The sequence below is a fragment of the Achroia grisella genome, unplaced genomic scaffold, assembly GCF_030625045.1.
Source record: "Achroia grisella isolate CSIRO2021 unplaced genomic scaffold, CSIRO_AGI_Agris_v1 utg4646, whole genome shotgun sequence".
Classification (NCBI taxonomy): domain Eukaryota; kingdom Metazoa; phylum Arthropoda; class Insecta; order Lepidoptera; family Pyralidae; genus Achroia; species Achroia grisella.
In genome coordinates, this window is record NW_026712876.1 from 167,462 (window position 1) to 189,777 (window position 22,316).

At 32.6% G+C, this 22,316-nt stretch overlaps 1 protein-coding gene across 1 annotated transcript; it reads right to left on the reverse strand.

The window, feature by feature from the left end:
• Positions 1 to 1,002: 1,002 nt before the first annotated feature.
• On the reverse strand, positions 1,003 to 19,529 carry LOC131845393 (zinc finger protein on ecdysone puffs). The gene is made up of 13 exons (XM_059194451.1): positions 19,419 to 19,529; positions 18,351 to 18,600; positions 18,103 to 18,177; positions 16,598 to 16,947; positions 16,028 to 16,136; positions 15,168 to 15,320; positions 6,224 to 6,553; positions 5,282 to 5,399; positions 5,088 to 5,191; positions 4,611 to 4,797; positions 3,871 to 3,993; positions 3,144 to 3,252; positions 1,003 to 1,275 (listed from the first exon to the last, which is right to left on the reverse strand). The coding sequence occupies exons 2-13, from the start codon at positions 18,597 to 18,599 to the stop codon at positions 1,149 to 1,151; spliced, it is 2,034 nt and encodes a 677-aa protein (XP_059050434.1). The 5' UTR covers position 18,600; positions 19,419 to 19,529; the 3' UTR covers positions 1,003 to 1,148.
• Positions 19,530 to 22,316: the final 2,787 nt, after the last annotated feature.

Consider the following 22,316-nt stretch of genomic DNA (forward strand, 5'->3'; position numbering starts at 1 on the left):
TTCGTAAGCATTATTACTGTATTGGTAGGCGTTGCCTAACTGCAAATTCAGTAAGATTTTTCAGAGACTCCCTATCTTACTTTGTTCATTTAAAGGAAGGCGTTAAAGTTAGAATTTCCATAATGTGCAAGAGGCCAATGATATATCATGGTACTCTAGGGCTAATGGAATGCAGAACTTACCTATGGTTAGCCATTCTTGTTGCATTTTTAATTCCTTGCGTGTAGGTTTCTTCAATTTAAATTTAAGACTTACGATCTCAAATAGAGTTGAGGGGCTAGCCTAATGCCCCAGTCCAAACCATAACTTCAATGACTTTATGACATTTGCATCTAACTTAGCAAAAAAGGGCTTTACTGAGTTCGTCAACAAGGAAAGGTAAAGATGTCGTAGATCCATGCTTTTTCATCTACTTGCATTTGATAGTTTCTGACTTTGTTTGGGAATGTTGTCAGTATAACAAGGTCATTTCCAAAGTTAAAATGGACTCTGCAAGTATTTTTTATTTTAAACTGAGGACCCCATATATTTCTTGACGGAATAATTTGTCTATGAGGATATTTATAACTACTTTTATTACTATTAGTGATAAACAACCTTGGAATATCTCCACATTGTATTCTATGTAAAATACTTCCTTGTTTACTGCTATGGCAAATTTTAATTGTAAATGTAACGTGTGAATGTTATACCATCTAAAGAAGATCATCAATTGTTGCTGCCTTTCTTATTTTAATTTGTGTCTATTAAAATAAGAAAGGTAAATTTCTGTTAAGAATGGAATCATCTATACTTAATACTAAATTCACCACATTTCCTTCAGAAGAGTGGAAGAAGCTGGGTAACTTTTACTGTTCTGAAGGAAATACGCTACAATATATACAATAATTAGGTACACAATGACTCGGGATAATATTAGCATGTAAGTATGCTAGTAGGTCAAACTGTCTAAATTGTGTAGATTTTACTTGACAGATTATTAAAACAATATTCTTACATAGTTACCTTATTTATTTAACCAAATACATTACCATGGTTATATTAATGTGGATGTATCTGTTAAGCTGATACAGAAATATTAAAGAATAAAATACTTAACATTTACAGAATTCATATCTCTTATCTATTGTATTGCTTAATGTAAAGTTTCAAGCCGGCACATTTACTTCAACATTATTTTTCTCATGCGAAGAAGAGTCACCCCCTATTGTAGAATCATTTTCTTCTCCATCACCAACTTTTGACTTCTTGTCACTCTTACGAAATTTATCGTACCTATAGTAAAACATAATAATTAAACTAAATTAAAAAAAGTTTGCTACATATTCGCATACTAGCTGTACCCGCGACTTTGTCCGCATAAAAAAGTGACCTTGACCAAATCTTGAATAATATTGAATGACCTAATCCAATAAAAACCAAACGAAAAAATTTCATCGTTTTAGCTTTAAAAGTGATGATACGGAAATCCATACAGTTCAATCAACAGCCTAAAAATAAGTTTCAAACATCTAGCTTTGAACATGACGACACTTCCATACAATCTTTCATATTTATGGTTGAACCCCTTATATCTTTTCATATCTAGGGGTTAAACCCTTTTTCTTTATATATATTTAATAATAGATGGGCTAAAAATTAAAGTTCAAGCTTCTAGTTTTAAAAATGACAATAATTCCATATAACTCTCCTTAAAATACCTTACGACCCATTTTTCTTTATTTATATTTAATCAACAGCCTAATAAATCAGGTTCAGGCTTAAAGCTTTGAAAATGACGATATATCCATACAACCTTGCATCTACCCCTTCAATCCCCTTACAACCCTTTTTCACATTAAAAAGTAACATATATCCTCTCTCAGGATCTCCATTATGTGTTCCAAATTTAATTTAAATAGGTTCAGTATTTTTGGCGCGTAAGCGAGACAGACAGTGTTACTTTCACAGTTATAATATTAGTGGGGTACTTAATAAAAAAAACCGGCGAAAAAAGTTATCATTGTTCTAGCTCAAAAATCATGAATTTACATAAAAATTTTGATTCCCTCTTTTATTTTACCCCCTAAGGGTAAAGATTTTCAAACTTTGAATGTCATACTTATTCATATTTAATCACCAACCTAAAATATAAGTTTCAAGTTTCTTGCTTCAAAAATGACGATTCTTACATACAACCTTGTACCCTTTCAAACCCCTACAACCCGTTCATCGCATTCAAAAGTAGCCTATCTCCTTTATCGGGATCTCAACTAACTGTACCAAATGTCTTTTAAATTGGTTCAGTACATTTGGCGTTACTTTCGCATTTATAATATTAGTAAGGATTTAATAACAAACAGTATTTATTACCTATAAAAATCTTTAAAAGCGTTGATTTATATTTAATTCCATTTAATTTCGATTAAATATTTTTAAGACCATAATGTTATAGTGGAGGATATCTACGCTTATCTGGTATGACAAGTTTTGTTACATGTTACATAATATATGGATTCATAAATCGCATATGGGTCGTGCTAAAATCAGGTCTGATGTTGAAACATGAATGATTGAACACAAGAAAGAAATAAAAAAAATATTTAGTATAATACGAACTTTAGACAGCACTATCGGTATCACCAACAGAATTAATTGTGTAAAGAGACATTAAACTTAAAATAAATTCGATGTCGAAAGTCTTGTTTTGTAGTATACTATCTACCAATATATCTCACAAAAAAAGGTAAATATAGAGGTCACTAACCCGGCTATAGACAGTGTAGTGATGCAGATTGTAGTACAAATTAAAAATCAATATTGTATTGGATATTTCGATTAATCTATTTAATGTGAACAATTTCACTAAATTCATATACAATCACGTTTATATGACTGACGAAAAACTAAGTTTGACAGACGGTGTTAAAACTAAATTAAATATAAAAACTTACAGAATAACTTATTTAGTAAAAATAACGATATTTATGTCATAAAAAACTCTAAGCGCTAATTAGTCTGAAATTCCGAATTAATTAATTAATTGAGATGTTAACACAATTTATAATCCTGGGAACATGTACATTGAGCAGTCTCTATGCAATTGTTGTACGGCTTTTGACTTTGACAGACTAAAATTAACACTTTATGTCCAAAGTTATTACCTATCAAGATCATCATCATCGTCACTCCCTTCATTGCCCTGTGGATCGACTTCTCGTAGGAGTTCACCAATATCCTTGTCAACATCTGCCCACAGTTTGTCTTCACTCCCTAAAAATTATAAAATAAATTTTATCAAATGGTTTTGAGACAATTGGATAAATATATATCAGTGATTTTTGTTACCGTTTAGAGAAAAATACAAAGTACGAGTAGAAATACACTACATAATTGAACTACAAACAATATTAAGCTATTTGCATATTCTCAAAGTTGTACTTTTTACCTTGTATTTAATGTGGTGGTTATTTACCCATGCCACACTGCACATACAGCTACAACCTCGTTTTAAGAACTGTTTAAATAATGCAACAGTCTTCCACAAAGTAAATAAAAGATTTTTTACAACATTTTAATGTCAAGAAATTGCTGTCAAGAATCTAATATGTCAAATATATTTCTTTTTCAATGTGCTCTATAAAACTACTAGTAAGAAATTTACTTTGCTCACCAAAGGATGGATGAATTCCACTAAATATAATATAAATAAAATGATTCATGTAGGAATACCAAGAAGCTCAAAATAGTGACAACCTTATATTAGTTTTAAAACTATGTATTATTAAGTAAGCTTAAAATGTATTTTAGATTGACATTTTGGAATTAAGTATGGAATGATAAAATATTATGAAAAGCAATACATAAGATTATTAATTGACTTTTACTAACCAGTAGCATTTGTTGTATCTCCACCATTTTCTAATTTCTTCTTATTTTCTTCCTTAGGTTCTGTTTTCTCAGATTTTACTTTATCATTTATGTCATCTGATTTTGCAGGATCTTTCTCTTCCTCTGTAACAGATTATTAATGTTTATTTGTTTCTTAACATAACAATAATAAATAAGTACTCAATGCAATAGAATAATTAAAGTAGTAGTACACCTATAATTATTTTTAAAGGGAAACTGCGACATTTCAATACTGCGAGGAATCGAACAAGTGACCATCGGAGGTATGGAGATATAGAGGTATGACATACCGCTAGACCGACGCCGTCAGAATAGTTTCTCATTACCCTCTCACTGACCAGAGTGGTAAAGGTGACTAAGTTTTTTTATATCACAATAGTTTTTAAATATTATATTATATGTATGTTAGTCTATAAGCTATTTATAATATGGGCCTAGTTGCCTGAAATAAATAGTGGAAAATATTCATGAGTACATCTGATAGAACAGTCACCTTAGCCTATGTACGCAAGGGCAATCAGGAGAGTAAAGTAATTCTTCAATACCTTCTTGAAAAATCCCATGCTGTAATCTCTAGAGAAAACCTCGGCGGGTAGTTCATTCGCCAAAATATATGCCAAAGTTCCTCTGAAACCGCACTGTCCGTCACACTTAGATTCGAGAGTGTGGGTATAAATTCCGTGTGGAAGGCGAGTGGCGTGATGGTAAAATGTAGTTACCTTTCTGCTGATGCAGCTGGCGGTGGATGCGCTCAGCGTGCTTGCGCAGGGTGCGCGTGTCGCGGTGTTGTACGTAGCGACCGAGGTGGATGCGCATGCGGCAGTGTCTCCGCAACGCCTCAGCCTCCTCGGCGCCGCCCGCCTCCGCCCGCGGCAAGTACACGCGGCACAACTCGCACCACCACACCTTATCACAATATTCACCATTCTTACAATGCCGCCAGACATATCTCGGAAACTTTGAAAACAATTAAGTAAATATTTAGTCACCAAACAGAATATGTCCAGAAAAAAAATAAAATTGTTATTGGGCATATAAGTTTTTGTTTCATACATATGACACGAATTTCTGTTACCATTGCATATTTTTTTATCTCTTTTAGGCCTTTCTTAAATAATAACACATTTATTATTTGAAAATACAACCAATATTTAAATTAATCATACTATGCAACCTATTGTCTCAATGGAACATACCTCTAGTTTCTTAATATGTTCACTGCCAATATTAATTTCCACTTTGGGTTTCTTGGGAGATGATTCTTCTTTTTTCTCACCACCAGAATCGTCATCTTCGACTTCTATAAAACATAATGTGTCAAAAACTATAAACATATATAATAATGAAAATAAATGCAACAGAATAAAGTTATAAAACAAAGATAACTAACCATCTACATCACCAACAGAATCCAAAGTCATGAAATTATCCAAATCAACATCCATTCCCTCATCACCACTAGCCTCAGCTTTTGGACTGGCTCGGTGGGTGGACTGTGTCGCTTTTCTCTGTAAATATAAAATCTCTCTCTCTATAATTATTCATGAATAATTGATGTTCAAACTGTACAAAACAAATGCATAATTCTAATTTTATATTGTCAATAATAATCCAATTTCATAATGTGTGTGTTTAATTCATATTCATAAGTTAACTTGTAAATTAATTTCCAAAATTAGCCAAAATTACTTTCCAAATTGTGTTGTATGGATATATTGTATCATTCCATAAGAATTAATTACTCGAAATAAGTATTTTAGTATTCAAGAGTGACAAAATACAGATGAGTATTTGTATTTTGAAGACTTAAGATTATTAGACAACAAGACATCTGTGTCTGTGGTTCCTTTCTTGTCGGCAGTTATCGCTTCAGGTTTATTTCCCGCTTCACTTTTAGGCGGCTTGTCATTGCATTGCAGTCGCATAAAAACATCAAGCGCCGGCAGAAGAGGGACGTAAATCTTAAGGTAAGTGATAAGACAGACCACAATAGATCTATGTAGGTCATAGTACGGGTCTAAGCACCTGACAATAGCCCAAACATCCCAATAGGCCATTTGGGTTTTTCTTACGGAATGTTAGTAATGTGGACTAATAAACCCATTGTTATTAACATATTAACAATGTACCATGTCAGATTGACCTCCTTGAGTTTCCCCCTGGAAACTATCGTGAAAATTTCCTGGAGAATTTGTCACATTGGGTTAACTGACCTGACTTCATGATCATCTTGTCATACTTCATTGGTGCCCCGCCAGCGTAAACCGTTAGCGCAGGCGGGTGCACCATTCCATTATCATCAATTTAAAAAAACTACTCAATGAAAAAATACCTTAAGGTGATCTAGCGAACATATGTGGTGCTCGTAAATCATGGGCGAGCGGAAGGTGATGCGGCAGATGCGACAGAACGGCATGAGGAAGCGCTTCATGGCGCGGTGCGTGTCGGTGAGGTTGTGCGCCTGGCGCGTGGTGCGGTGGTTGAGGCGGCACACGAGGCAGAACGTGGTGCGCGCCGCCAGCTCCGCGCCGGCCGCCGCCTCCAGCTCGCGCTGGGCGCCTCGCTGCGCCACGCGCATGCGCAGCAGCTGCGCCTTGTGCCGCCGCGCCACCGCAGACATCGCCGCGCGGTGCTTGCCGGTCAGAAGGTGCTTCGCGTAACCCTGCGCACCCGCATTTTTATGAACATCACGACCTTATTTGTTACAAACCCTAGATATGAACCCTGTATCGAAATAATAAGTTTCTGCTCCTTCCCCCGACTCAGGTAATAAATTTGTGAAAGTATCTGAGTGCATTCTCAGTCATATATTCCGTAATGTTTTTAAGTAAGAATTTTGAATGAAAGATATGTTTAGTACAATGTATTCTTTATGCTTGGATTATCGAATGAATATTTGTACGCTGGAAAGAACAGAATATGATTAAACCAATTTTTATGGAATTACCACTATTGTACATACCATATTCTGACAAATAAATAAATAATTATTATACTTTATGACCAGAAAAAACAATCCACAATGAATAGTATTATAATTTGACAATAGATACAAACTTGTTTATATTATATTCAATGTTATAAATCCCTATTACCACAGATAATATAATATTAGATAGAGATACTCCATCCCACACAAGAAAATGGTTCTTTCCTAACTCGGGCTGTTTTATTTCGCCGCCCTAGGAGCTAGATGTCACTATATCTGAAGCAGTTCGGATTACTAGTGGGTGATTAGTAATAAAGTATGAAAATAGATGGCAGGTAATTCGGTCTACATGACATCTGTTTTGCAAAGATACGTACATAATAGAAATATAACTGTATCAAACTCCTGATTGGGTACAATCGAAAATTCAATGTAGGTATAATATTGTTCGCTGACACTCTGCAGACACGGCTAATGTACCTATGTATCTATGTACTATGTTACAGTTACTTTTTTCCATGCCTACTTTTTTTCTCCCGACGAAGATATGTCGTAACGCGTCTGCGCTAAAATCGGGCTATCGGTTAAGGAGCAATAGCTCCTTAACGAATAGCCCGATTTTAATACGTTTTTTTTATTTAAACTGTTATGTGAGTGATAGATTTTAGCTATAATCAATTGATGTACATATGGGTACCTCATATAATTTTCATTGTATAATTATTTCTCTAATAAATAAAAAAAAAACTGATAATAATATCTGCAAACCATCAATCTGTTATATGTATAGGTTCTTTCAGGGATACTACATCGGTGCTAATGACATGTAGGTACTTATTTTGATGTTATACCTATTTGTAGAACCTTTGATATGTACAAGCTACGCCTTTACTCCTAATTTTTTGGTATTTATGTAAGTTGTTATTCAGTTGAAATTAAGCTGCGAAATTACAGGGTATTTGGACATAACATCTATGCTCTCCAGAATGATAACGTATCAGGGATATAGCGGGCACATGATCACGTAATGTTTGTAATGCTGTTTAATAATATATGTGTATGTATGTACGTCGGATAGCGTCGTGGTTGGATGGATCGTCAGCTTATTTACAATTTCAGAGAATAATAGTAGGTAGTAACTTTTGACAATATGGATGAGGGAGGGTAACGGTGATGATGATGAGACCACCATTCTGGTGGTGATGATGAGATTAATAATGACGATAGTGACGGTGGTATTTATTTATGACCACCATAAAATTCATCATTGGCAGCATTTTCAACATTATCATCATTGTTCATAATGATGATTGAGATCAAATTAGTTAATTGATTAAAAACGTAGCAAGTATTAGGTAGGTACTAAGTCCTTATATGTCTTAAATACAAGGTTCTGGGATGCTGTGATATACTACAGTCTCTAGATTTTGTTTCTTATTAGTATTCCACGACCAAAGTCTATAGACAGAGAAATATTGTATAGAGAGAAATATAGATTAACACAGAGATTTCTGATGTAAATGGGAATTATTATACACATTGCATTAAAAAATATATATGATTACCATCTAATACAAAATCATTATCTAGTAAATTATTCCTGACATTTTATCGGATGAGGTGAAACTAACATTGCATGATCACAACACTTGAAGATCATAAAATTTTTATTTCAGGTAACAAAACACTTTTAAATAATTTATTAATCACAGAATAAACAATTGTTAATAATTTACAATAATATTTCTTTCACTGCTTGTCTGTTATACCACTAAAACTTCAAACACTTCTGTTATTTTTATATTATATTCCAAATAAATCAATATCAAGACAATTATTTCATCAAAATCATTTCATATTTGATTCCTGGTACACAAAATATTCCTGGACTTGTTGATGAAGCAATATAATAACAATCATGGGCTTAAATCATATACATACTTATTTGCAGTCGGTTGCACATAATATAATTACTTGGAATTTCTTCGCATCACTAGTCCATTGCTTTCTTACTTATTTAATTATGTTATTAATGCATTGTGATTAATAATTTACAGATTTTTCTTCTGCTTTTTCTCTTATTTTTACTTGCGTTATTGTTTTATACAGTAAAATGTTCATATATATATATATTTCTTATTTGTTTAAACTTTTTTTCAGTATTAAGTTGTTGATGTCAGGAAAATCTGAAAACAATATCATATATGTTACATTTTCATGAACTTACATGAATGAATTTACATGAAAGTAACTAAACTGTAACCTTATTAGCACAATAAACATATTATTCATTCAGTTCTAATAAAATATAAAAATAATACCACTGTTTAGTACTTTATTTTAATGCATCAGTATTTTCTCAATCAATCAAAAATTATAAAATCAATGTTAGTTTTTTTAACTTACATTCATAACAATAATATTAACATAATAATACCACATTAAAGTGGTCACCAAGTACCTGTTTATTATATTTTAATATGAAAGATACACACGCATAAATATGCAAGTTTTTAACAACTTATAGTTATACCTGGTATGAGATAATCCTCAGACACCATAGTTTACTAAATATTTGTAGTAACTTCCTTAGACACATTAAAATTATTGAGTTTGACAAAAAAATAAGAAGTTCAATGAAGTCTGAACAGGAACATTTCAAAAGTTGAATTGAAGTACCTACTTAACTTAAATGATGAAAAAAACAGAAAAAATCCAATGCTAGTGAAAATATGTTTTAAGCATTTGACGTAAAGTCGATTATCCTATTCTTTTATTCCTATATTTTATATTTTTAACCTTTCATTTATTTTGCCAGTACTCGTTGTCATTTTGATACATAAAAAAATATGGACCAACCTTCGATTTTAAATCGATATTTTTATTTGTGATGAAATCTAATAATATAGTCTCTATATTATAATTTTTTTTTTCTTCTATATATAATCTTTTCTTTCTTCGACTAGCAACACCAACGATCGTTGTCATTTTCAGCTGGCCGTAATAAATAATTAATTTGTAATAGTCTATCACACGAATATTATATTTTCGACATCGTAATTAGTGATATAATAGTGCAATAAGTGTCGATTATTGTTTGTGTACCATTTGGTAGTGTATTATTTGCAAAAAATCGACATTAAAATAGTGCACCGGCCATCTGTCAAACTTCTTTCGTTGGTAAACAACTACTTTAAAACTATTTTATAACTATTTGTTGGATTTATTCTAAGAATTTCATAATATATACAAGTTTTATAGAAAATATTCACATTAAGTTAAATTGATATTAATAATTGTGAAGTTCAGTTGTTGCGTACGTCGAAGGAAAAAATATACCCACAAAATATATTGTAAGTAATTTTATGTTTTATATTAATATAATTTGAAGGAAAGGAGCACAATTTAATTCCATTTACTTAATCTTGTAAAATATAGGTTGTATAAATATACCTAACAAATATTATTCAAAATGTTTAACACTCAAAATAAGTAAGGTTCAGTTGCTGTTCTCGTTGTTATACTTTGTTTCTTTTAGAAATAACTCACTTCACTCTCCCTAGTAACTATTCATATTTTCAATAATGTCACTATCTACCCGTTCCACAACTGCACGGCAGACAGAGATGAAGCTTACAGTGGCCCTACAAGAACTTCAGGCATCCAAAGATCTCAGTGACAAGTTGATCAGGGAGAGAGAAGAGAGTAAAGATGAAATTTTAAAAATTATAAATAAAAATACCCAATTAAAATCAGAATTGTCAGAACTTCATAATAGTCATCAGGAAGTTATTGAGCAGCGGGATCAGCTTCAAGAACTAATAAGTAGCTTTCATCAATGTAGTAACACTCATGAGCAAGCCTTGAGGCGTATCACTGAATTGGAGCTTGAATTAAAACAGGCATATTCTAAAATCAATGATCTAGACACAAGATTGGAATCTGAACAAAGTAATGAGATTAGTAATTTATATGAGGAACTTATTGTTGACTGTGTGCCTCCTTCTACTACAGTTCCATGCACCCATTCTGATTGACTTTACTAGTGATACATCACCTAAATTAGGCAACTATAACAGTAACATGTGTATGTTGAGTAATAAATTTAAAAAATATTTAAAACTAAAACGGTCTTATTACAAAAAATCTGTTAAAACTCGGACGAAACGTGATCTAAATGGTCGTGGTTTAAACCATTCCTAAAGTTAATACTTGGAATAAGCCTAACATTATTACAAATCCAGATCTAACAGAGGACTACTTAGTACTACAGTTAAATCGTTCATTATGTATTCCATACAGAAATCAGTTACTCATGTCTGTTAGCGTACAATTACGTTCCATTTTACCAGAAAACTGAAAAGATCAAAAATAATATTACTTCAAATAAAAATGTATAAACTAAAAATAAATTTATTTCTATTTATCTATGTCTTCATTATAACTATTTCATTAATATATAATATTTGTTAATGTACGGCTAAAAATCAGTTTTAAATTAAAAAGTGGGAGTCCTATACGGAGAAAAGGAACGGCGGGATAATTTTATTGGATCGATTCAAATGGTGACTATATCAAAGTCAAATGAGTGAAAAAATAACAAATAACGTCTTTTTATATTTTTATTATCGTAAAATTAGCTTTAAATATTTTTAGTTAATATATTTTTTTTAGTTAAAATATTTTTCGAAAAGCAACAACTTACAATACAATTTTTAAAATGGAGTTTGACTTTTTGCATTTAGACCACTGTTAAACTAGGGACATCGCAGGTCTAATTTTAGACCATAGACGAATTACGATTTAGAGATAAACTTCATTTTGTAATAAGGAATACATTGGTGAATGGTTTATTACTAGTGCTAAACCAGGTTTATCTTTTTGTAATAAGGCCGAAAAAGTTTATTTTAGTTATTTCCATAGCATTATGTCATATGGCATACTGCTGTGGGGTAAAGCTGCCGATGTAAATACTATATTTATTTTACAAAAGAGAGCCATACGTTCTATTTATGGTAAGGGTTCTAGAGAGTCATTACGTCAATGCTTTAATGAATCAAATATCCTCACCGTTGCCTCACAGTACATTTATGAAAATATTATGTATACAAGGAAAAACTTAGATAGTTTCAAGAAAATTAAAGACTGTACAAGTAGAAACTTACGCAATAAAAATAAGTTAATTTTACCTAATTGCCGTCTACACAAAGTTAGTAATTCATTTTATGGTAATTGCGTAAGATTCTATAATAAACTGCCAGAATCTACGCTAAATCTGACAGAGAGGCAATTCAAACTTTATATTAAACAAATGTTATGTAAAAAAGCCTATTATAGGATAGATAATAGCCATATATTAGCAAGTATAAGTTTATTTGCGGACAACGTTATAATTTATTTTTTATACTGCTTTCTTGATATATGATAGCGTAGCGGCTTTTGTATTGATTGCCGCATGCATCCTCATGTAAAGTGCGAATACTGTAACTACCATATAGTAATTTTTGTAGCTGTGACGTGGTCGAGTGGAATGAGTAGTCATGCTCACTAAAATGTCCAGACATGTGGCGGCGTGGTGGCCGGGTCATTGGGCTCCCTAAAATAGGGTCGAGCGCAGTGATGGCTGGCTCATCCGTCATACTCGTGCACGAGTGCTGCTTGTAGGCACTGGTCTGCTCTTATCACTACGACTGATTTAATCTTATTGTGTTTTTATATTTGAGCCTAAATAAATTAGTGCAATAAATTAGTAGTGTAATAAATTAGTAGTTTGTATTCACACGTTTCGACTTGTAAAATGTGAACTTACAAGGATTGTTTAAAAGAGCAACACACAAGTTTCTTAGTTATTCTTCTTGTGATGAGACAGCTTTCCGAATAAGCGGTAGATTTAAAAAAATGTTGACTATTCAAAAGTGCTTAAATTAAGTTTATTTGAATAAATGATTTTCTGTTCTATTCTATTCTATAAATTATGAATAACCTACCCTCGAATGGAGATATTAAAAAACTTATGACTATAAATAGTAGGTATTAGGATCAGTAATATATCATAGTATTATGAATGATTATCATTTCAAAACCTTGTACAAATTAGTAAGGTTGAAAATATCCTTCTACAAAGACAAAATTCGAGTATTTGTAAAGTTTCTTATGAGTATTTGTAAAAATTCGAGGATCCTCATATTTAGCTATTAATGCTAGTAATTTAGATACCATATAACACTTGTTTATTGAGGTTTCATAAAGGTATAGCTGACCTTATATACTCTATACTACATTCAATTCTCATTCATTAAATTACAATAAGTAGGTATTTATTTTTTTAATAGAAGAACAGGGTCACTAATATCATTAATTGCCATAATGAAGAATGTTAATAGGTTGAAAATTTGGTATAGTAAAGCTTGTATGTATACAAACATATTAGTTTTTGTTTTAGTCAAAAATACCTATTAGTTTTCATTTTATAAGCATTTAAACTTACGATAAATTTCGAGTCCCGCTAACAGTCACGTGACATGTGACGTCATTTTACAACGGTCCGCTCCGCTTAGTAGCGAGTTGCCGAGTGCAGTATTTTGTTTCATTTTCATAATAAAATGGATGTAGGAATCAAAAAGGGCAATCGGATGATCTGCCTAAAATAGATGCACTAATGGTTGCCCATTATTTATCAACAAATACCTAGTGATTTCGTTGCCGCCGAAATTCGAGGAATAAAAAAGTAGGTTAACTTTTCTTGCTATTTAGAAAATTATTATCTGTTTTAAAGTGTTTTGTTAAAAAAATACCCAACTGATATCGTATTGCAACTCAAATAGGAAGAAGTACTAACTTTTTAAATTTTACGTCATAGAGAACAAATGTGTGTTAGAGTTTTACAGGTACGTATGTATGTACATATGTGAATATAGGTACCTCTTTTAGTAAATTTAACTGAACACATATATTGATTTATTGCAAATGTAGTGGGTTGAACAGATGTACTAAAACCTTTTTTAATTTTCGTTTGTCTTATTAATAGGCCGTTTTATTTGTTTTTATTTGTAACTTATTCCAAGACGGCAAGAAACGGCTTTGGTGATGATGCTATCGGTTACATACAAGTAAAAAGAGCAGTACATTTAAAACCACGAAGTTTTAAATGTAACTTGCGAAGATTGTGCCGCCAACAGAGGCTGTAAACGTACTATAGCATTTTTAATGTGGCTACATTGTCGAAGAGAGGACGCAACGACTGTTATCAAATTTATTGAATTTTTTGTGGTTATAATAAAAATAACTATTACTTTGGTGGTTGTATTTGTACGTTTCGGCATAAAACATGATTTCCTAGTATTTGGTTTGGTTATTTTTGAAGGTATTTATAATTTCTAATGAAACGTAAGACGACTCCGTGCTGAGAGCGCGAGCGGACTAAGCCACTGTTGTACTATGACGTCACACCGTCACACGAGTCCGCATCGCACGTTTACTTCTATAAATCAGAAACTAATTGACGTATTGAAGTAATTCTTTCACTTATATTTTTTATTTTTGACAGAGAATATGGAGAGCTAATAATCAAAATTAGTTAACATTCTTCATTACCAGGGTGACCGCGTGGAGGTTGATATAATAGAGTACACTTGTATCAGATCAGTTATTAGCGAACAGATAAATATATAGTACTTGCATACCTGTCAAAATCTTTCTATTTTGCCGTCGTCGAGTAAAAATTATGCATTGCAATTTGTTCCACAAATAAGAGTATAATACAAAATGATGAAATTTTACTCTTTGCAAAGACTGATTAAAAGCACCATCGAATAATGCGCTGTAATATCCTGTTATCGATTATTCGAAAAAATCGATAAATCTATGCTTTTATTTTTAATATGGCAACTCTTTCTAGACAAGTATTACTGGAATAATATTGTTTTCTTGTTCAGCGGTTTTATATTTTTTTTTTATGTTTTATATTTTATTTGAATATATAAAATAAAACTTTTAAAATACGGTGATACAAATGAAAACAGCGGCATCTATGTAATTATTTTGGAAACAATAAGCCCCAATTTGTAATGATTAAATTGTAATCAAATACAGGGCAACAACAAAATGAGTAAATATATGAAAATTACTTTTCAAAACGCATTATTTCATTTTAACATTTATATATGACTTATTAAAAACAGATTAAACCTTTTTGAAAACATAGTTTTGGGTTTTAAACGATTGCAAAACAATGTTGAATTCCATTTGATCCCAATGATGCCATCTAAATCCGTTTTTCGAACTAAAAATGGCTTCTATGCCATTGTTCCCCACTGCTATTACTAATGTTTAAGTTAAAAATACTTACAGCGAATGTAGCGCATTTTTCCTTGCAATGTACGCATGCCAAATGAACATAGGCAGGGACGCGCGGAGGAGCCGCTTCTGACGCCGTGTCCGGTTCTTTGTCAGTGTCCTCACCTCCATCTTGTTCAACATCTGATGCTTCTTCTTCGTCAGGCTGCCAAATAATTGCAGAGTTAACAACTTTTACAGGTGTTAATTGACAAATTGTTTAGTATTATTGTTCCACCGTATAACAACACTATACAATTAGTCCAGTCCAACAAAATTTTAAATAAACCATAATGTGACCAGTTTTAGCACAATATATAAAAATAAGTCTGCAAATATGCGAATAATAATATTTAGAAAGAAATTTTGATTTAAGTTAACAGTGAGAAAGGTATGAAAAAATTAAAAAAGGCGAGAAAATCTTTTTTCAAAATAACTCGATAACAGTAAGAAGTATGAAAAAATTATTTAAACAAATGTTGGAGAATAAAAAATCTGCATAAGGAAGACAAGAAATCAGAAATACGTTAATATGACTGCTTAGGTGGTCCAAGAGGTTTAGCATACCGTTTTTGTATTGCAAGATCATTTGTATTTGTATTTAAAAAAAATGTACCAATTGATATAAAAAGTCTAATGCCCATAACACTAGTTCTGCTTTGTTTGGGACTAAATGGCGTTGTGCGAATTGTCCTGGGGTATTATTTTCTTATTACTATTATTATATAACTTGCATTTTTTAAGACCATTTGTATGTTCCTAAAGTAGATTGATAATCCTTTTGTATCACTATAATGGAAAGAGTAATGAAAAGGTAGTATTCATATTTATTGTAATATTGGTCCATAACATCATAGTATGCTAAAAATGTACCTTTGGAGATTTACTCTTGGATCCTTTTTTTTCTTCAGTAGTCTCTTCTTTGTCATCATCATCCCAATCCTCTTCAGTTGAGGAAGCATTCTCTTTGGACTTCACAGAGCTAGTTTAAAAATTAACAACATTAATATAGTAGAAAATATTAATAGTTAGCAAACCATAAAAAAAAACAAGATAAGTTATTCAATTTTGTTTTTATACTGCACCTTTACTTTAGTGCAGAAGATATAAATATTATATTCTTAACCAACACAGATTTTAATTTTATAATCTGTTTGAGCGGATAATATTACATTTCTCCATATTTTTTTGAAATTATTATTATTCTTTTCTATTAATACAAACCATTGTTCATATATTGCATTAATATGCACCACAATATCATTTCTTCTTGGCTCTTTTTTAATATGTAACACATTTATACCTCTCTGTTTTTTTTTCAAAACCCCACTGTATACATTCCATCAGTCGTTTCATAATTGTACATTCATATGATAATAATATTCAGCTGCAATCATGTAAAGAAACTATATGAATTAAACATTATTCAATATATCAAATTACCTTCGCCCTTTGATAGATCTGAACACGCGGGAATATCCGAGCGATCTATCAGCGAATCGCCTAGAGGAAAAAGTGGCACGCGAACGCGGTGCGCCGCGGAAGGAGGCTCGCGAACGCATCGTGCGACCGCGGAACGATCTCCGCGCCGCTCGCGGCCGCGTCGACGCGCGGGGCGGCTCGCGCGGCGGACCCATGCCACTTGGCTTGCGGTAAGTCTCACGGGTCGGTGAACGTCTTCTATCTTCACCGCCAAATGATCTCCTTTCCCCGCTGTAACTTTCTTGTCTACCGCCGTACGATCCGCCGTAATGACTGCCGCCATCATGGCTACGTCTATCACTCGAGGATCCCTGTACATAATTCTCTTTGGTTCCCCCATAATGCTTTACAAATTAAATTCTATAGAATAATTAGTTAATAAACAAAATTACAAGTATCTTCATCTTTAGTATCTTTTTCATTCGGGATAAATATAAAAGACTTCTCTAGGAAGATCATTCTAGTCACAAAAGGAAATGAGACAACAGATATTATGTAATAAAGATGCTATGACTTCATCGCAATGTACTACTATTCATCATGAAATTGTCACCTTCTTGTTCAGTGCACTGCCATTTGCCATGCATTAATGTCAGACCCACAACCGAAGTAATTTCTAAATTCTCAGTATACATTCATGTATAAATCTTTCATGATTGATGATGTCAATTTGCATGTGGCCTGATATAATGGCAACGAAGAATTTAATAAGATTAGATTGACCACATAATGGTATATTCACTCCCATACAAGAAAGTTAAAGCATCAGCTTATAGATTTTAGTAATGGGCTGCATTAAATGTTGACTTACTGACAATATAACAGTAATGCAGTAATTTTGTCTAAACACCTCTATATTCATCATGTCCTTATACCATAGTATCAATGTAGTAAACATGTAATGACAAATTTTTCTATATTTTGTCTAAACCTAACTCAATTCATTCTAAACCATTTTCTTATGTTTTCAGTTTTTATTCACCTGTTTTATATAATCAAGCAGGTATTCAAAGTAAAATTCATGACTTGTCTATTTATATCCCATATAATAGAAGTAATTTCAACAGTTTTTCTCACTGCAGAATTTTGATGTAGATACACAAGCAGTCCCACACTAATTCTCAAAATATCCTGCATATCATTATGTCCATGGTTTTAATTTTATTGACAAATTGAATGTCAAATCCATTTATCCGACGAAATTTACAACAGTATATCATGTTTGGTAGAGTTCCTATTTCAGAATCATGAGGTGATTTTTATATTTACCTTTCATTATCACATATGGTTACATTTATTCTCCAGAAAAACTGGGAATATGGAGCCAAGTATGGAGTGGAGTCCTGTTGCAATCTCTAAATTATAATATAATTCATTGATTTCCTGACATGCCCATTTTTCCTAAATGTGTCAATAAATCCACATTTATAGGTATTATATTACATTATTACAATACAAATACAAACCTCAATTCTCATCCTTTTGCGCTCGGGTGATCCTGATCGGCCATAATCACGATTAGAATAACTAGCAGAGCTTTCCTAAAAAAAAATTTTAATTTTGACTGATAACTATTGATAATATTTAATTTAGTTGAAAACAAAACATTTTATTTACTTATTAATGTTGTTGCATGTGAAAATGTTAGTATCTATGAGAACTTCTGTTGCTGAGTATTATGATGAATAACAAAAGTGTACTTGTTACTACTTACTGATCTGTAAGTTTTCTTATATGGTTCATCAATTCTATCCCGGCCTGAATTGTATCTGTTTCCACTATTGCTATTGTAACGAGACTCATTGCTGTAAGAAGAGTAGCTGCCACCGCCACGTCCACCCCGGGTTTCATACGAGCCTCTGTTGCTGCTACCACGGTATGTGCCCCTGTAGCCACTGCCTCGGCCACTATAGCTCCCTCTGCCACTATAGCCGCCGCCATATCCGCGACCACGGGATGACATGCTGCACATTCAATTAGTCCTTATGATGTTCAATTTTGTAGATCATTTATTTTTATAATTCAGTAGTACAAAAATAGGTTTTCTTTTTTGGCATGGAAGATTATTACAGACAGGTCTATTCATTGTATAAGTAGCAGTCATTTTCCAATAATTTCATTATTAGTGCTGATTTGAAATTTAAGACTAATTTATAATAATCTTAGATAAGAGATCAAACTAACAAAATAGAAATAGAAGTTAGTGTACTAAAAATTTGTCATCATATGATTGGTTAGAAATGGTATTTTTTTCTATAATGGTGTCTCTTATCTACTAAGAACCGGCTTGGCTCTTTTGGCTGGAGCTAGTTACTAATTGTGTGTAGCTCGTGCGTACAAATCGGCTAGGCGAATCTAGGAATATACGGCACTACTAGAGTTGTTGTTACAGGGCAATGGACTTTCACATGATTTCCCTGGAAAGAATCGTCGTTACTTTGTCACGATGCAACTGTCTTGACTTTTAAGACTTATGCCTCGTCGGCGAAAACCCGCTTCGGTACCAGGTATGAAGACACCCACCATTTGATTAATAGAAATTATTACATTATTTACATTTATATTATTTTTTAAGAGGTAGCTACTACGTTAAAAATCTTATTAAATTACGTTCAACTTGCAGGAAAGAAACAAGATTAGTAATTAATTGTTAGGTTAAGATAAAATGGCGTCACCGTGGTTCCATTCATCCAAGCGGTAATTTTATAATCACAAGATATTTTTTTGCTACCTTTCTAACTTTTACAATATAATTAAGTAATTCAAAAATAAACATACGTACTGTTTAGTGAAGCGATAAAACTTAAGCAAATAATATAATCACAAATATTCTGTAATAAATTCTGTAACTTCCAGCTAAGGGTAACAATTTTTTTTACTCGTGTATTTTATTTACGGTTCTGGACTCTAGATGCAATTTATAAGCGCGTAGACGCTAGGTTATTGGTGTTCTGTGGCGTAAACTGTGATTGAATGTTACCAAATTTATGTCTGTATTATATCTGTGTCATAAAAGTTCAGTAGCGTGTATTCCCGGTTTCGCATGTTTATTAGAAAACGGACGCTGAAGAACAACCGGGATGGATGGCTGTCAATTTGCATCAAGCTAGTCCCGTGTCTACTAAATATATACCCTATACCCTCCTTCATAATATTGTATACAACATTGTTGCCAAACTTAAAATATTTGGTTGCAGTAGAAAGAAATAAAAAATATGTTAAAATTTTATATATTACTTTAAAGTGGCTCTCTAAGCTGATATGTAATTATATTTTTATCGATTTTCGTAGGTCTAAATGTCATACAAACTTGTAAGAGAATAAAATGTCAATGTATACCTATGACTACTTCTTTAATACTATGATTTGTTTTCTATTGTCTTGTCATATTGTAACATTTCAACATATCTTACTAGCATTTTAGTTGAATTAAACCAATATTTCCTTGGTCTATATGTCTATATCGTTTTGTATCAATACCGAAGGCAAAAAATTCGTACATGTATGTCCTAGTGCAGTTGGCTTTGTCGTACTATATTTATACTATATAGCCCAAGAGCCCACGACTGCCAGACATACGTCATTTTAATAAACGTGAAAGTTCTTGTCTGTGTGTCCCCAACACAGGTAAGAACGATCCCCAAATATGAAACCTGGATCGTGGTTCCTTTGGCAGGTACCAGGTAACAAAGGTGTAAAAAAAATCATACCAAATTCGTTATTTTAAGAAACTCCATATTTTCATATATTGTTCGTAGCACTATTATAACTTGCGCTGCTCATTGCCAGACACGTAGTGTGGTTCCAACCCCCCGCCGGCCCCCCTAAACTATACTATTTTAGAAATAAACTTACGTCATTTTAATAAAGCTGAAATTTATATATATTATTGAGAGTTCTCTCAAACTGAGTTTCCTAAATTGCCAGACAGTTTTCTTGGTTCCTTATCATACCAGACTCATTGAAACCGTATATTGGGTAACAACGGTGTATACAATTTCATATCAAATTCGTTATTTTAAGATGCTCCATTTTTTCACATATTGCTCGTAACAGTATTATAACTTGCGCTGCTCATTGCCAGACACTTAGTGTGGTTCCAACCCCCCGCCGGACCCCCCTAAACTATACTATTTTAGAAATAAACTTACGTCATTTTAATAAAGCTGAAATTTATATATATTATTGAGAGAAATATTAAAATGAGTTTCCTAAATTGCCAGAAAGTTTTCTTGGTTCCTTAAATACCAGACTCATTGAAACCGTATATTGGGTAACAACGGTGTATACAATTTCATATCAAATTCGTTATTTTAAGATGCTCCATTTTTTCACATATTGCTCGTAACAGTATTATAACTTGCCCTGCTCATTGCCAGACCCTTAGTGTGGTTCCAACCCCCCGCCGGACCCCCTAAACTATACTATTTTGTAAATAAACTTACGTCATTTTAATAAAGCTGAAATTTATATATATTATTGAGAGTTCTCTCAAACTGAGTTTCCTAAATTGCCAGACAGTTTTCTTGGTACCTTATCATACCAGACTCATTGAAACCGTATATTGGGTAGGAAACTCAGTTTAATAGTTCTCTCAATAATATATATAAAGTTCAGCTTTATTAAAATGACGTAAGTTTATTTATAAAATAGTATAGTTTAGGGGGGTTTACGGGGGTTCTGGAGTGTCTGGCAATGAGCAGAGCAAGTTATAATACTGTTACGAGCAATATGTGAAAAAATGGAGCATCTTAAAATAACGAATTTGATATGAAATTGTATACACCGTTGTTACCCAATATACGGTTTCAATGAGTCTGGTATGATAAGGAACCAAGAAAACTGTCTGGCAATTTAGGAAACTCAGTTTGAGAGAACTTTCAATAATATATATAAATTTCAGCTTTATTAAAATGACGTAAGTTTATTTCTAAAATAGTATAGTTTAGGGGGGTCCGGCGGAGGGTTGGAACCACACTACGTGTCTGGCAATGAGCAGCGCAAGTTATAATAATGCTACGAACAATATGTGAAAAAATGGAGCATCTTAAAATAATGAATTTGACATGAAATTGTATACACCGTTGTTATCCAATATACGGTTTCAATGATTCTGGTGGAATAAAGAACCAAGAAAACTGTCTGGCAATTTAGGAAACTCAGTTTGAGAGAACTCTCAATAATATATATAAATTTCAGCTTTATTAAAATGACGTAAGTTTATTTATAAAATAGTATAGTTTAGGGGGGTCCGGCGGGGGGTTGGAACCACACTAAGGGTCTGGCAATGAGCAGAGCAAGTTATAATACTGTTACGAGCAGTATGTGAAAAAATGGAGCATCTTAAAATAACGAATTTGATATGAAATTGTATACACCGTTGTTACCCAATATACGGTTTCAATGAGTCTGGTATGATAAGGAACCAAGAAAACTGTCTGGCAATTTAGGAAACTCAGTTTGAGAGAACTCTCAATAATATATATAAATTTCAGCTTTATTAAAATGACGTAAGTTTATTTCTAAAATAGTATAGTTTAGGGGGGTCCGGCGGGGGGTTGGAACCACACTACGTGTCTGGCAATGAGCAGCGCAAGTTATAATAGTGCTACGAACAATATATGAAAATATGGAGTTTCTTAAAATAACGAATTTGGTATGATTTTTTTTACACCTTTGT